This window comes from Manacus vitellinus, unplaced genomic scaffold (genome assembly GCF_001715985.3).
Source record: "Manacus vitellinus isolate BGI_N305 unplaced genomic scaffold, ASM171598v3 scaffold_142_pilon, whole genome shotgun sequence".
NCBI classification, from domain to species: domain Eukaryota; kingdom Metazoa; phylum Chordata; class Aves; order Passeriformes; family Pipridae; genus Manacus; species Manacus vitellinus.
This window is the reverse complement of record NW_021939017.1, coordinates 81,537-96,731: the sequence shown is the minus strand read 5'-3', so window position 1 is coordinate 96,731 and position 15,195 is coordinate 81,537. Positions and strand designations below refer to the sequence as shown.

General features: G+C 50.0%; 1 protein-coding gene across 1 annotated transcript in view; it reads right to left on the bottom strand.

Annotated features, from left to right (window-relative positions):
• Positions 1–12,832, bottom strand: part of ASH1L (ASH1 like histone lysine methyltransferase) — a 58,599-nt gene extending 45,767 nt beyond the window's left edge. Inside the window, exons 1-2 of the mRNA XM_029958149.1 lie at positions 12,310–12,832; positions 7–4,576 (exon numbers count right to left, since the gene is read on the bottom strand). Of these exons, the coding sequence (XP_029814009.1) occupies positions 7–4,576; positions 12,310–12,720 (4,981 nt within the window). The 5' untranslated portion in view covers positions 12,721–12,832. The remainder of the gene's footprint in view (positions 1–6; positions 4,577–12,309) is intronic.
• Between the last annotated feature and the right edge of the window lie 2,363 nt (positions 12,833–15,195).

Genomic DNA, 15,195 nt, shown 5'->3' with positions numbered 1-15,195 from the left:
GGTTCGTGTGCTCCTCGGTGCCGGCGGGCTCCGAGCCGGGGGGGAACCCCCCCAGGGACAGGGCCGGGGAGCTCTCGGAGCAGTCGATCTGCAGCGGGGTCTGCAGGCCCAGCGCCAAGGAACTCGACTCCGAAGGCTCCCTCCTGACCCACTGCTCGTCTCTGCTCAGCAAACCCTTGGAAGGCGACAGGTGCGGGCACGACATGTGGCACCTGTGCTTCTCCTTGTGTTTGTACCTCTCTCCCACGGCCTCCTTCCCAAACCTGTAGCGCTTCAAGGACTCCAGAACCGTTCTGGAGGAGCTGTTGGCCGTGATAGTGTCCATGGAAACCTGCGGCTGCTCCGAGGAACGGTGCTCCCGGTGCTTGTGGCGGTGCCTGTGCTTGTGCTCCAGCATCCAGCCGTAGGCCATCTCGGGTGGAACGCTGGGGTAGGTGCTCATGGACAGCAGGGGGGTCCTGCTCGTGGTGAGGAAAGCTTCCTGGCGCAAGAGTTTATGCTTCTTCTTGTGGTATTTGGTGGGGTTGAGAAGCAAGTGGCCTGTATGCATGTAGGAAGGTGGCGGCAGGGGGGTGGTGAAAGAAGGGGAGGGTGGAGGAGGGTAAAGAGTCGGAGGGTACCTTCCATAATAACCTAATCCTATGGGAGCAGCTGCCAGGGGGGACGGGGAGTAAGGCATGCCATAGGAGGGGTAGAACCCGGTGCTGGAGAGGGGAAAGCTGAGGCTATGCATGAAGGGCATTTCTGCCATAGCTTCCCGCATTTTTGGAGGCCTGCCTCTCTTTTTCTTTAAATCAGGTTTCCTAATGTAGTGCAAAGGATCTAAAGGAAAAGTAGGGTGGGTGTAGAAACTGTTGAAGTTTATTCTAAAAATGGTGGGCAGCAAATCCCGGGGTATAAAATGGTGACTCCGGTGGGTTATCCGAATTTCACTTAACCGGCTGATTAACTCCTCCAACTCGGCGAGGAAATCGGGGTCCTGCCTCCCCCGGAGCTGGGGGTACTTCTTTTTCCTTTTCCTCTTCTGCCTCTTCATCTTGTCGTAGCTGAGGTAATCGTGGCTGCGGCGCTTGCACTTGTGCTTGTGCTTCTCCTTCAGGTTGCCGAGCACGGTGGAGGTCTCGGGCGGGAGCAGGGACACGTGGTCGAAGGAGTGCCTCTTCTTCTTCTGCCCGCAGAACTTCTCCGCCCGGTCCGAGGTGCTGTTGTTGTCCGTCCCGATGCCGCTGTCGCTGGGGATGGTCTCGTCGCTGTGGGACTCGCTCACGGGGGACGGCGTGGCCTCTTTGAGCGAGGTCAGCTCGCTCAGGTGGGAGGGCGAGTTGGGCAGCAGCGTGGGCGGCGACAGCCTCCTCCTGCCCTTGGCCGCCTTCTTCATGGCCAGGGTCTGCACCACGCCGCCCTGCCGCGAGTGGAGGTGCAGGTAGGGCACGGGGCTGGGCTCGATGAACCCCGCGTCGCTGCTCACCGGGCTCTGCCCCCCGCTCACGGCCGACGATTGGGAGCAAACCGGAGACGGGAGCACCTCCGAGGGGTTCCCCGCGGGAGGCAGCAGGTGGGGCAGGACCTGGCCCAGGGACGTACCGGGAGCTTGCTGGGCAGACTTCTCCAGCACGGTCAGGCTGGCGGCGCTGCTGGCCAAGAGGCCGTTCAGGACGGCTTTGGGCTTCCTCCCTCTCCTCTTTCCTATGTAAATCGTTCCTTTCTTGCTGACGTTGATTTGCTGGCCCAGCTTCGAGCCGAACGTGGCGGCGAGAGTCGACACCGTGTTGTGGAGCTTGGATTGCATCTTCCCTTTGGTATTTGGTTCCACTGTACTGGACAGGATCTGATTCAGGAGTTTCTTTCGCTTCAGAGTTTTCATTTTATTTATTTTTCGAATAATTGTTTTCATTAACTGTCCGTTATTTCTCTTGGCAACTTTTCTGTCTGAGTCTACTTCCAAATCACTCATGCTGCAAATACTGGGGCTTTGGACCTCTTCAGGCCCTCGGAGCTGGTCCTTTCTCTCAAAGAACTCCCCAGGTCGATGCTGCTCACTTTCAGGCCCCATCTTGCTCGAGTTCTCTGTTCCAACAAAAGGTGCCACGGACAGAATAGGTGGTTTCGTTTTAATTGATGACCTGATCTGTCTTTTAGGTCTCCCTCTCTTTTTAGGAAAAGGTTGTCCCGATAAGCTCTGCTTCAGGGAGGGAATTTCAACCTCAGGCTGCAAAATGGGAGGCTCTTGCTCTTCTTTCGACTGCACTGAGAAGACTTTTGAGGCCGGAATCTTTAGAGTCCTTTTGGGGGGACCTTCGAGCTCTGGCATCTCCTTGGGTTTAGATCTTCCTCTTTTGGGTTTGTACATGTCAGGCAAGAAATCATCCGCCATACACAAGCTCGAGGGTTGTTTGTGGGCGCTGTAGAACTTCTGGGTTGGTTTGTCAGTCTCAGCCAGCAGTGCCAGGGACTGGCCACTGGCTTCGTTCAGCTTCGGCAGCTGGTGCTTGACGAACTCGTGCTCCACGAACGAGGACGACCCGATGTTCTTCAGGAACTTGGCCTGCTCCAAATTGCTGCTCGACAGTGCACTGTAGGAGATGTTCTTGAAAAGCTCCGACCTTTCCAGCTCCAGACCCTTCGGAGGTCGACACGTGTTCCTCGACACCACTTTAGTCCATCGGGGCTTCCTTCCTTTTCTCTTCTTCAGAGGCTTCGACTGCTGAGTGCTGCTCAGGTTCTTCGCTCCTTGGCAGGATTTATCGGATGCAGCGATCGCCCCGATCTTCAGGAACTGCTTGCTGCTGAACAAGCTGGTAAAACTGACCACGGAAGGAGTGACAGTGGCGTGGATGCTCGTTTCAGCTGCCAGAATGGGCTTTTTCCCCGTGGAAGGACTGGTTCTGGAAGTCTCCACGTAAGAAGCCTTTGAATCGCTCAAATCTTTGTCAGCACCTTTGAAATCGGCGCCGAGGGGGTGGTTCAGGGTCCTGCTCAGCCCCAGGATGCTGTCAGAGGAAAAGGGAGTCTTGCCCACGGGATCAGAGATGCCTTCCAGGAGCTCTGCCGTGGAGCTTAAGTGCAATGAGTTGGATGGCAGCTGGGAGGAGGATGCTGAGAGGCTCCTGCTCAGGGTGGGGACAGACACGGTGGGGGAAGGGGAGGGGAGATTCCCCTCTCCCACTGCACTGAACGGGGACTTGGCTGTCGACACCTCCGAGGCACCTCCTGTCCTGAAGTCTGGTGAAGTGCAATACACTGGGGGCTGCTTCTCGTGCTTGGATGCTTCGTAACCCCCCTTCTCGCTGGAGGAGAAGGCATCCTGGGGAACACACATCCCCTCGTTGAACATCTCCTTGCCCACCTCGGCGATCTCCTTCCGAATGGAAAACTTCTCCAGGATGCTCTCCTTGTTCTGCCTCACGACGTGCTTCTCGAAGGGTTTGCTGGTAGGGTTTTCCTTCAGTAAATCCGCGGGCTCGTGGCCTTCCAGGTTGCTGAGGTTGGAATTGCAAGGAAGCTTAAAGGGCTCCGAGGTGGGTGTGAGGGAATCTGCCTTCAGCGTCCCAGAGTCCTTGTTGGCCAAACCAGCCGGGCTGCCAATCCCTGCCGGCTTCTTCCCACACTCCTTGCTAACCAATCCCACTGGACTGCTAATTCCTGGCATCTTCCTCCCAGAGTCCTTGCTAACTGGTCCCACCGGGCTGCCAATCCCCGGCGTCTTCCTTCCAGAGTCTTTGTTACTCAGAACCGTCGCGTTCCCGGTCCCCGGCATCTTCCTCCCAGAATCCTTGCTGAGCAGACCTGCAGGACTATTTACCCCCAACAGCTTCTTCCCAGCGTCCTTGTTAACCAGCCCTGCTGGAGTGCTGATCCCTACTGGCTTCTTGAGAGGTTCCTTGGTAGTCAATCCAGCTGGAGTGCTGATCCCCGGAAGTTTCCTCCCCACATCTTTGCTGATCAATCCAACTGCAGAGCTGGTCACCGGCTGCTTCTTCCCAGAGTCCTTGTGCACCATCCCGGGGGGAGAGCTGATCCCTGGGGGCCTCTTGCCAGAGTCCTTGCTCACCAATCCAATCAAGGGGCCGATCCCTTGGGGCTTCTTCCCAGAGTCTTTGTTCACCAGTATGGCTGTGCTGCCAATCCCCAATGGCTTCTTCCCTGAGTCCTTGTTCACCAGCCCCACGGCGATCCCAGAGCCCGGCAGCTTCTTCACCAAATCCTTACCAACCATCCCACTGGGACTGATGGTTCCTGGCGGCTTCTTCCCAGAGTCTTTCACCAAACCGGACGCGTTTCCGTTCCCGGGCTTCTTCTGCTTTGTTTTGGAAGACTTGGAGGGAGGACAGGTTGCAATGAGCTGAGCCAGCTTCTCTGTGACAGTTGTTGCTCCGTTGATTTCTGTTCTGTCCTTCAAATCGGAATTATGGCTGCTGATCAGGGTGGGAGGAGATGACTTCATGTAATCCGTCATTTCTGAGTGCAACGGGGAAACTTTCTTGGATAAAGGGGTTGTTTCTACTTGGACACCTTCTTCTGCGTGTAACTCAACCGGTGCCACTTCTCCAGCTTTCTTGTAGGACTTTGAAGGGTCCTAGGAGTCAAAAGAACAACAAAAAAGTCTTTAGGAACAGAGCACAAAGTATCTCTCTGAGTAACACGGTATCTTTTGATGTTGAGATGATTAATACCTGCTCCAGTAACAGGGTAACTGTATGAGCACAGCTTCACCAACCTATCAATTTAAATAAAATTAGTAATAATAGATCCAATAATAAAATATTGTAAATATTACAATAGATGGATTATGTAAATATTGGCAATATTAATAAATTACTAATACTTAAAGCAAAATTTTAAACCAGTAGACACATTGAAGCTTTTCTGACTTTAACGAAACCCAAACTCACTGCCAGCCCCAAAATACAACCCATTTATTCTGCCCCCCCAATTATAAACATTCTCCAAAAATACTGTTGCTGTTTGTTAATAAAACCCCACTGACAACAATGCACTGGGCTATTTATAGTGTGAGAGCACTTGAGGAGCTCACATGGTGCTGAGCAGCAGCTGAGCAGGGCCGTGTCCCAGGACACCCCCAGCTCCTGCAGCAACAGCTTCTCCTCCCAGCAGACCACTGACAGCCAGAAAAATAAGGGAAGTGAAATAAAACAAGTCAAATCAGTCTCCTGTTTGCACAGGGACACACGTGGAGCAGCTCAAACCCGCAGTTATTCCCAGTTCTGACCTAAACAAATCTGAAATTTATTTATTCTGTACAAATTGCACACCCGTCACCTTCCCAAAGCCCGCTGGGAACACCCCAATAAATGGATGTTCCATTTTGGAAGGGCAGTCTGCACACACAGCACCCAACACACCCCTGCAGGGCAGGGGAGTCTCTCAGGAGTGGAAGGCTCTGAGCTCAGAGGAGGAAGTTCTGATCCAGTTCTGCTGCCCCCAACACAAGAAGGACATGGAACTGCTGGAGCAGATCCAGAGGAGCCAATAAGGGAACTGGAGCCCCTCCCCTATGGATGGAGACTGGGAAAGCTGGGACTGTTCAGCCTGGAGAAGAGAAGGTTGTGTGGAGATCTCACAGCACCTTCCAGGGTCTGAAGGGGCTCCAGGGAAGCTGGACAAGGACTCTTCCTCAGGAACTGGGGTGACAGCACAAGGGGAATGGGCACAAACTGAGAGAGGGGGAATTTACGTTGGATATTAAGGAAGAAATCCTTCCCTGTGAGGGTGGTGAGGCCCTGGCACAGGTTATTCCATGGATGCCCCATCCCTGGGAGTGTCCAAGGTCAGGCTGGACAGGACTTGGAACAACCTGGGATAGTGGAAGGTGTCCCTGGTGGAACTGGATGAGCTTTCTNGTGGAACTGGATGAGCTTTATAATCCCTTCCAACCCAACCCACTCCCTGATTCCGGGATTCCAACCACAAACACACACAAACTGAAAACCTCCTGGCACCCACCACCTCCAGCTCTGGGAATCCCTGGGATGCAGAGTCACTGAACAGCACTGGAACAGTGCTGGGCAACCTTCAGAGAGTTACACCCCTTTCCCATGGCCTGAGATCCTGAAAAGAACTTTGGAAGGAAACTTTAACCTTCTCTGTTCAGTGGATTGAAAAATTCACCTCAATGTGTCCTTGGGAATTGAACTCCTCAGCCCTGTGTCTGCTGAGTATCCACAATATTCCCTCTTCCTTTGATTCCTCTGTGTGCTCTGCTACCCCTCAGCCAGGGTCTGTGGTGCCCTCACAGTGCCTCTGCTTTTCCCAATCCACCTCCATCTCCAAACAAAGAGCTTGGAAGTTTGAGCAGATATTTAAATAATAAACACATAACTAAGCAAACCCTTCCAAACACCAGCTTTGATCTGAGCAAGTTGCCAGGATTCTGAGAACGTGGCTTTAGCATCAAACAGGGAGCCTCTGAAAGCTGAAGGCAAGTGCCCTGGAGAGCTCCTTTCTCATCTGAGGGTGAGGGAAATCTCCAAGCACAGTGAAAATGATTTCAAAGAACACGGAAAAACAAAACGAGAAACGTCTGGTGAGATGTCAGAAAGGAGCCAAAAAAGTTCACAGCTCTTTTTCAGCATTTTGAAAGGCAAAATTCTTATATGGGAAATTTTTTTCATGTTGTTTTTTTTTTGGCCATAAATCCACTTAACAATCAGTGGGATTAACAGGAACGTTTTGGGGGGGAATTTTTAAGGAAAAAAATTCCTCTGGTAACTTCCAGAAGAGACACCTTGAACAAAGCATGAAACCTTTGGAGAGGGTTGCAGTGGCTGCAAAACCACTAAAAAACTCCAACATAACTCACAAAGTTTGTTCTTGCAATTCTATATTATTAAAAAAATTCAGATTTTTGGTTAAAGTGAATGGGAAGTATTGCTGTCACTGAGGAGTATCCCACAGGATATTCCTGTGGGATAGAGACTGAGCTCTCCCTCAGTCCATGGATCCCTGATATCTGAGCTCTCCCGCAGTCCCTGGGATCCCTAGGCCCAGATCCCAGTTTTCTCTCAGTCCCTGGGATCCCTGGGTCCCAGATCCCAGTTCTCCCTTGATCCTTGGCTCCCTGATCCAAGCTCTCCCTGGGACCCCTGGCTCCCTGATCCAAGTTCTCCCTGAGTCCCTGGGATCACTGATCCAAGCTCTCCCTGGGATCCCTGGGATCACTGATCCAAGCTCTCCCTGGGATCCCTGGGATCACTGATCCAAGTTCTCCCTGGGATCCCTGGAATCACTGATCCAAGTTCTCCCTGGGATTCCTGGCTTCCTGATCCAAGCTCTCCCTCAGTCCCTGGGATCCCTGGGATCACTGATCCAAGCTCTCCCTCAGTCCCTGGGATCCCTGATCCAAGCTCTCCCTCAGTCCCTGGGATCCCTGGCTCCCTGATCCAAGCTCTCCCTCAGTCCTGGGATCCCTGGCTCCCTGATCCAAGCTCTCCCTCAGTCCTGGGATCCCTGGCTCCCTGATCCAAGCTCTCCCTCAGGGATTTTTGGGGTCAGGTTGCCCCCAGTGCCGGGGCAGAGCTGTGCTGTCACAGCCTGTGGCCACAGGCACACCCTGTCCCTCAGCCCAGCTCTCCTGGGGCAGCTCCAATCTATGGAAATGCTCAGGAATTCCCCCTGGAATACCCTCCAACCCAGGCCTGTCCCAGTGCAGCAGGGGCAGGAAAGGTGCCCTCTCCCCTGGGATAACTCCTGGTGCCCACACAGGCACTCCGTGAGGTGGGAAGGACAGACCTGAAGCCCAAACCAGGTGAAAATGCCACAAAAAAATGGCCTAAAACAGTTTTCCTGGAATTCTGTGCCTCGTTAGCCCAGATTTCCAGCCCTGCTCCAGGTTCCTCCGGTTTCAGATGGAATGAAATGGTTCATCTGGGGGCAAAGCTGTTCAAAAGGGTGAGATAACACTACACCAAAAAGCACTTTGTGCTTTAAAAAATAATCTGTTCCTGTGCCACCTTCAGTTCAACTGTCTGGCTTAAAAGCCTTGCCCAAAACAACTGCACAAAACCTGGAAGTTTCCATCAGACTGGTATTATTCTAAATTTGGGACTGAGCTGAACTGAAAATTCCAACTCTCCCGTGTGGACACACGGTTTCTAGACCTGCACCACTCCTTTCAGGAATAAAAATTCCAGGTAGTTTTGATGTGAACTGTTAATGAGTTACAATCCATCACTGGTGGCCTTGGCAGCGCTGGGAGAACAGTTGGACTTGCTGGTCTTAAAGCCCCTTTCCAACTCGAATGATTCTGTGATTCCAGAGCCACCACAGGCCCCAACAGCAAAAAAAAAGACTTTATTCTTAAAAAAGCAGCTGTTGTTAGAGCACAATCCCGGGGTTTATTATTACTAGATCATTATTTACTGTGATGATGATTGGTACTTGGGTGCAAAAGGCTGAGGAGCAAATGATCCTTCCCAGGAGCAGGGCTGTCTCCTCTCCAGCCTGCTGTCAAACTCACACTTCTCACCCTAAAACCAAGCTGCAAACCCCGAGATCCTCTCGGTTTCCACCCTCTGGAACAGCCAGAAAGGAACCAGCTTGTTCATGAAACTGCAATAAAGGGGTTTTTATGTGCACACACAGATCTCCCCATCGTTGTCTGAGCTGCTGCACTTCAGGCCAGTGTTTGGGCCACAATTCCAACGAGCTTGCTGAGGAATCACAGGAACTGTGGCATCAATATATCCCACAGAATTCCCCAAATAAGTGTCTCCTGTTTGTTTTTCACCTCCCAGACTTTGCAGGCTTTTCTAAGAGCAAGTTTGAACGAAGGACCAGGGAAAAAAAAGACAAACTTATGTCCCAGATGCTGCAGGAAATATTCTCAAGCTACTAAAAAAAGAAATCACTCCTTTAGCTTTGTTACCTCTGAGTGGTTGTGATTTCATCAGCAAACTTCCCTGCACGACCCAGGGCAAGAGAGAGAGCTCCAGAATCCTGCACTCAGCAGTTTTCACCCAGAAATAAGGAGCTGGAGCAGGAGGGCGAGTCCCAACCTGCTGCCCCGTGTTACTACTCTGAGTTAGAGTTACACAGGCTGCTACTATCACCTCTTCCTGTTTGCTACACCTTCACCACTGCCCCTCTGCCATGGCCCTGCCTACACCCACCCTCCAGCACGGGGAAAACATGGGTTTGCCCCCTAACAGGGCCAAAAATGTGGATTTATGTGCATTTATGTTCAAGGCTCAGGCTTCTGGGCTTAATGTCTGCCTGCTACGGGACACCTCCTGAAAGGAGGAAATCCCAGTTCCACACTCAGTGTCAAAAAAGCAAATTAAATAGTGCTTGGCTCTTGCAGCACCCCCTAACTTTGTTCCTCTTCACATCTGAGAATCTCAGACTTTTTTAAGTCTCCCCTTTCTGTGATTTTCTCCACACACACACAAAAAATATTCATTAACTTGTATGTCCACACGTTTCTGGAGGACAAAGTGTAGATGCACAGGGAAAAACCCCCTCACTGAAAGGGTGGTTGGGCAGTGGGACAGGGAGAGGAGGAATCCCCAGCCCTGAGGGAGGTGGCACTTGGGGACAGGGTTCAGTTGGGAACAGAAGGGCTGCACTCCATGATCCCAGAGGGCTTTTCCAACCTGGGAGATTCTGGGATTCCAAGTGACTCCCCTCACTCACAGCAAGCAGCCAAACCCTCTATTTTTATAACACTCCCCAAGTTTCAGCAGCCCTGTCAGCACCAAGCTTGAGAAAGAGCCTGTCAGACGTGGAAGTGCAAAGGATTTTCCTCCTGGTTTAATTTCTGCACTGGTATTCCCAGGAGAGGAATTCCACTGCTCCTCTTTGTGTCTCAGAGCTTCACTGAGTGCACAGCAAGGGCTACATTTTCATTCCAATCCATTATTCCTCCTCCAAAAGAAGGGAAAGTTCAGTGTCAGAGCTCCAGGTGAGGCCACACCTGGCTCTGAGCTGGTCATTCATTTGCTTTCCCCTCCTCTCCATCGAAAGCAGAGATTTAGGGATCACTTCCCTCTGCTGAAGGGTAATTTTCAGAGCTAAAACTTGCTTTATTTCGTGGTAACAAGACAAAAAAACATCCCTGGGGCATTATATTCAAAACAGGAATATTTTAAGCCATGGTTCCCATTTATTTCCACACAGACACTTCCAGTCCCTTTTCAGGAATCAGCAGGACACTGTTTGGTGTCATTTCTAACAACCCATGGTGGTATCAATGGTGTCACACATCAATAATATCACTAATGGATTATAATATATATTATATGTGATATATTATTATATCAGAATACATAACTATATTGTATAATATAACACAATATATGTGGCTATACATATAATCGATGAATTATAATGTATAATACTATATTGTATATGTTATTATATATGCAAAATACATATATACATTTATATGTATAAAATACATATAGTACTTATTTTATATTATAATAAAATACGAGATATATCTTATTTTTATATATATAAAATATAACCAGAGATCCTGATTTTAATATAGTAACTATTAAAATACATATAGCTTATTTTATATTATATGATAGCAAATACATATATTTATTTTATATATATATATAAAATACACACATATATAAAATACATATATACATATTATGTATATATAAAATATATACATACATATATATAATATCACTAATATTTGCTTCCCTTTCTGATTTCCACTTGGAATGGGATGGATCTCCTGAAGGAAAACCTGGTACATAAACAAAGATGTCGAGGGGGAAGAATCCCTCCTGTCCCCATCCAAATCCAAATCTTGATTATTTTCCCTGGTAAAAACTCTCCTGATGCAATGGGAAAGTCTCCAGATGCAAAGGTGCTCTTAGCTGGGAGAACCAGAGGATCCTGGAATATCCTGAGCTGGAAGGGACCCACAAGGATCATCCAGTCCAACACCCCAACACCCGACCCTCCCCTGACTAATTCACCCTAAACCTGCCCTGAGGAAGGGATTTGCAGCTGCAAGTGCCACCTGAATCCTGGCATCAAGAGGAATCACTGGCTGGATATTCCAGGCTGGCCAAACACTCAACTCACCTCAACAGGGCCTTGCTGGACCAAAAAAAAAAAAAGAAGGAAAAAAAAAAGCCATCAGTATAATGACAAGTTGGGGTCTGCTCTTACAGCGTTTTTCAAGAGGAAGTCAGAAAAATTCTCAGGAATAATGAGCTTGTTCTGAGCTGGGAGAATGTGAAATAAAGGCCACTGCCAACAGTTTATGTTATGCAACATAAATTCTGAGAATTTCTTGGTCTGCAGGCTGAGGAAAAACCCCTCTGACTCCCCAGGAGGGAAAACCCAACACAACTGCACTGTGGAGTCTGGAAAAAGCCAGTTCAGTCCTTACATCCAGCACACTTGTCTTTTCAGGGCACAGTTTATGCCTTGGAATCCCAGAATCCCAGAATGGGTTGGGCTGAAAGGGACCTTGAGCGCAGGACACAGGTGGGAGAGATGGAAACCCTGCAGCCCTGGGGCCCTGTGGAACAGACATCCCACAGCAAGGAAGGTCTCCAGCTTCCAGGGACTTGGATTCCCCTGCTGAATCACCTGCCAGGGCTACCTAAGGGTACATCCTAACATTGTATTGGCAAAACCTTCATGTGTATTGGCAAAAAGAGCAGGTTGGAGCCCAACACTTCCAAAATTTAGCATCCATGCAACGTTATTTGTAATTCTTGCCATCTATCCCGTTCTCCCTGTCTGCTGTTGCTGCTGTTACTTGTTACATCCTGCAGATCACACAAACAAAAAGGAGGCAGGGCTACCTCCTTCCCTTTGGAAAACCCCTGGCACATCCCTCCAGCCACTCCATTTATAGCCATGGTATCACCAGGCTGGTTTGTAACTCAGCTGGAAAAGTCTCCTTGGCTTTCCAGACCCTGCTCAGGCTGTTTGTGGCAGTGACAGGTGAGAGACAGGAAACCCACTGACTCCAACAGCAAAATAGGAACCCAAACCCCATCCCAACAGAGGTAAGACCCCCAAGGACCTCCACTTTCTTCTATAAAAGAGACTAAAACTCACACCATCACTTGCCAGAGATGTCACTTTAAGTTGACAGGGGGATTGTCTCTCGTTGCTGTTGAAACGACGACGGTGTCGAGCCCTGACCGAGCACTTCCCCCCGTCAACAGCCACGAAACCAAACCATTCCCAACTCCAGAAGCTTCAGGATCAGAGGTCACACGGAACCACACCATGGGGCAGGGATGGTGAAGCTTCCCAACACAGCTCAAAGGCCCCAGGACCTGCCAACCACCCCAGGGCCACCCCACTCACTTGTTTGGGAGGACAGTGCTCGCTCTTCTCATCCGTCATCTTCCCGCCCTTGGGAGCCCTCCTCGGCTGCTTGATGCTGGTTTTTATGGCAGGCCTGCAGACATAATTCTCCAGGTTCTTGGGAGGCTTTTTGGTCCTCTTGGCTTGGAGGCCGATCTTCAGCTTCAGGTTCCCCTCGGAGAAGTTGGTTTCCTTCACGGAGAACTGCTGGGCCTCGCTCAGGGCCTCGCTCTTCCCATTCTCCCCCTCCCGGCCCTTCTTCTTCCCGTCCTCCTCGTCCTTGCTGCAGCCTTCGGGCTCCGCTTCCCCCTTGCCCACCAACGTGCCAAGGTTTGCCACAGAGGGGCTTTTCCCAGAAAACCCTTCAGAATCAGAACCCAAGCCTAACATAGCAGTATTCCGAGGGTCCATCACAGGCGGAATATTTGCCTCCGGGTGATTTTCAGGGAAGATTTTACAGGGATATGTTCCTCAGAGGAGCTGTTCCACTACTGGCAGTCAGCATCTTTCACTCTGCGAGGAGGGAAAAGGCAGACAGAAGTAAACTTTGATTTCCTGGCAGAAATTAAATTAAAGGTTTAAACCAATCAGAAAGCAAACAATTATATTTCAGACGAGCTGATGTTCCAAGACACCAACCCCGCTGGTCACCTACTTCAAAACCACAATTTATCTGTAAAACACTTTTAAATGATAAGTGAAAAATCAAAAGTGCGGGAATATTATAATATAGTTTCCAATTCATCCACAGGACACTTCAAACAACAGTTAAGGACTTTAATATTGATCATCAAAGCAATTTTTCCATTTATAACCAAAGCCCAGCTACTCTTGGTCTGGACCCACTGGATGAGCTGCATCTAAGGAAGGACATGAATGAACCCCATGAGGAAGCATCCAAACACCAGAGATATTCTGATGTTAATCATCTGAGCCACCAGGAAAGTTGAGTTTAACCCATGTGGGCATAGGTTTAAAAACAAGCCACAAACTCCTGAACACACACACAAAGCCTTGGACACTCCCAAGGATCCAGGGGCAGCCACAGCTGCTCTGGGCAGCCTGTGCCTTCCTCACAGGGAAGGATTCCTTCCCAATATCCCACCTAACCCTGCCCTCTGGCAGTTTGCAGCCATTCCCCCCTGTCCTGTCACTCCAAGCCTCTGTAAAAATTCCCTCTTCTTTCCTGCAGGCTCCCTTCAGGTCCTGGAAGGATATTTTTTTTAGGGACATTCAAAGCAGAAAGTGTTTAAATATCTTCAGCATTTAAATACCTTAATCATTTTTAAGTGAAATAGGTCAGAAACAGGTCTGATGTGCTGAAAAGTGCATCCCAGGCACCAAACCAGCCTGGCTTCTGTCCTCACCCTCCAACAGTCACTGAGGCTCAGCTGTGAGCAGTGAGATTTCAAGGGTTTCAATCAACTCCAAAATGGGTTTCACAGAAAGGTCTCAAGGAGCTCAGCCCTCCTGGCCAGACAGGGATTAGGGAAGCAGCTGGAGGAGGTGGATTTGGGGTGGCTCTGGAGCACAAGGGGAAGGATCAGGAGTGTGAAAGGTGATCCTGGAGAGCACCAAGGCAACTGCAGTGGGCTCAGGTTGGGAGAACAGCTGCCAGGATTAGTGGGGGCACAAGAAAAGCTGCTGAGAACACCCAAGGCAACCTGCTGGAAAACCAGGCTGCCCCAAAACAAACTCCTTTCCACGTGTTCTGGGCTCATTATCCACATGGTTTCCATCTGCAGCTTGGGCTTCTCAACTGAGCACGTCCTCAGCAGTCAAACCCACTGTTATTGCTTGTAAGACCAGAGGTAATGAGATAAAATCTCTGTTTTACAAGTAGAAAAACATTGGGAGAACAGTGTGACGTGGATATAGAAGGTGAGTGAGTGGCACTGCTCAGATCAAGGCCCAATGTCCAGTCCAAGAGGCTTCACCACGTCACCAAAAATGGGTTTTTTCACACATGCTGATGCCCAGCAGTAAAATAACCCTGAGCTAGTGCCTGAATTTGTATTATTCGAGTCCAAGAGAAGGGACAATCCTTCATGGAACTGTCAAACCCATGTTCACACAGCTGTTTCCTTCTCCAGAGACCGTGGTGCAGAGCAGCAACAACACTTCAGTCATTTTCTTACAAATAAAATTAATTAATAAGCTTAAAATATGAAACCAACAGCAAGATTACACTCATGCACTGACCCCAGGAACTGCAAGGCCCGAAGTGCACGGTGGGAATTAAAGCAGAACTGTGCTCACATCTCACTCTGTGGCAACACAGGACCAGGGACCATCCCAGAAACAAAGTCACCAAATTGATGGCTCCCAGAAACACAGAGCAGGTCATTTATTTATCCATTAATTGCTCTCCACACAGACCACAAAACTGCTAATCCTGGCCCTAATCACCATTTTGCCTGGATCACTGCAATCTCCTTCTCCCACTCCTCAGTTCCCCCAGGAATTCACAGAACAGTGTCTGTCTCTCAGGTCTCACTCCCTGGATCCCAGGGATGCTGGATCTCAGGGATGCTGCTTCTTTCCTGCCTCAGCAAGTTCCAGCCCCCTGGCCCTGCCTCCAACGTCTTCAGGGCTGTGTTTTGGTTCTCCCCTTGCTCCTGTTCCCCACTGACACCACTGGCTGTGTTCTTGTCTCACTTTCTCTGTGTCACTCCTCACATTCCTCATGCCTGGCTCTCCCCATCCTGCAGGATCTGTTCCACTCTTCCTGCATGATCCCTTCCACTCCTGCAGGATCCCTTCCACTCCTCCTGCAGGATCCTTTTCACTCCTGCAGGATCCCTTCCACTCCTGTAGGATCCCTTCCACTCCTCCTGCAGGATCCCTTCCACTCCTCCTGCAGGATCCCTTCCACTCCTCCTGCAG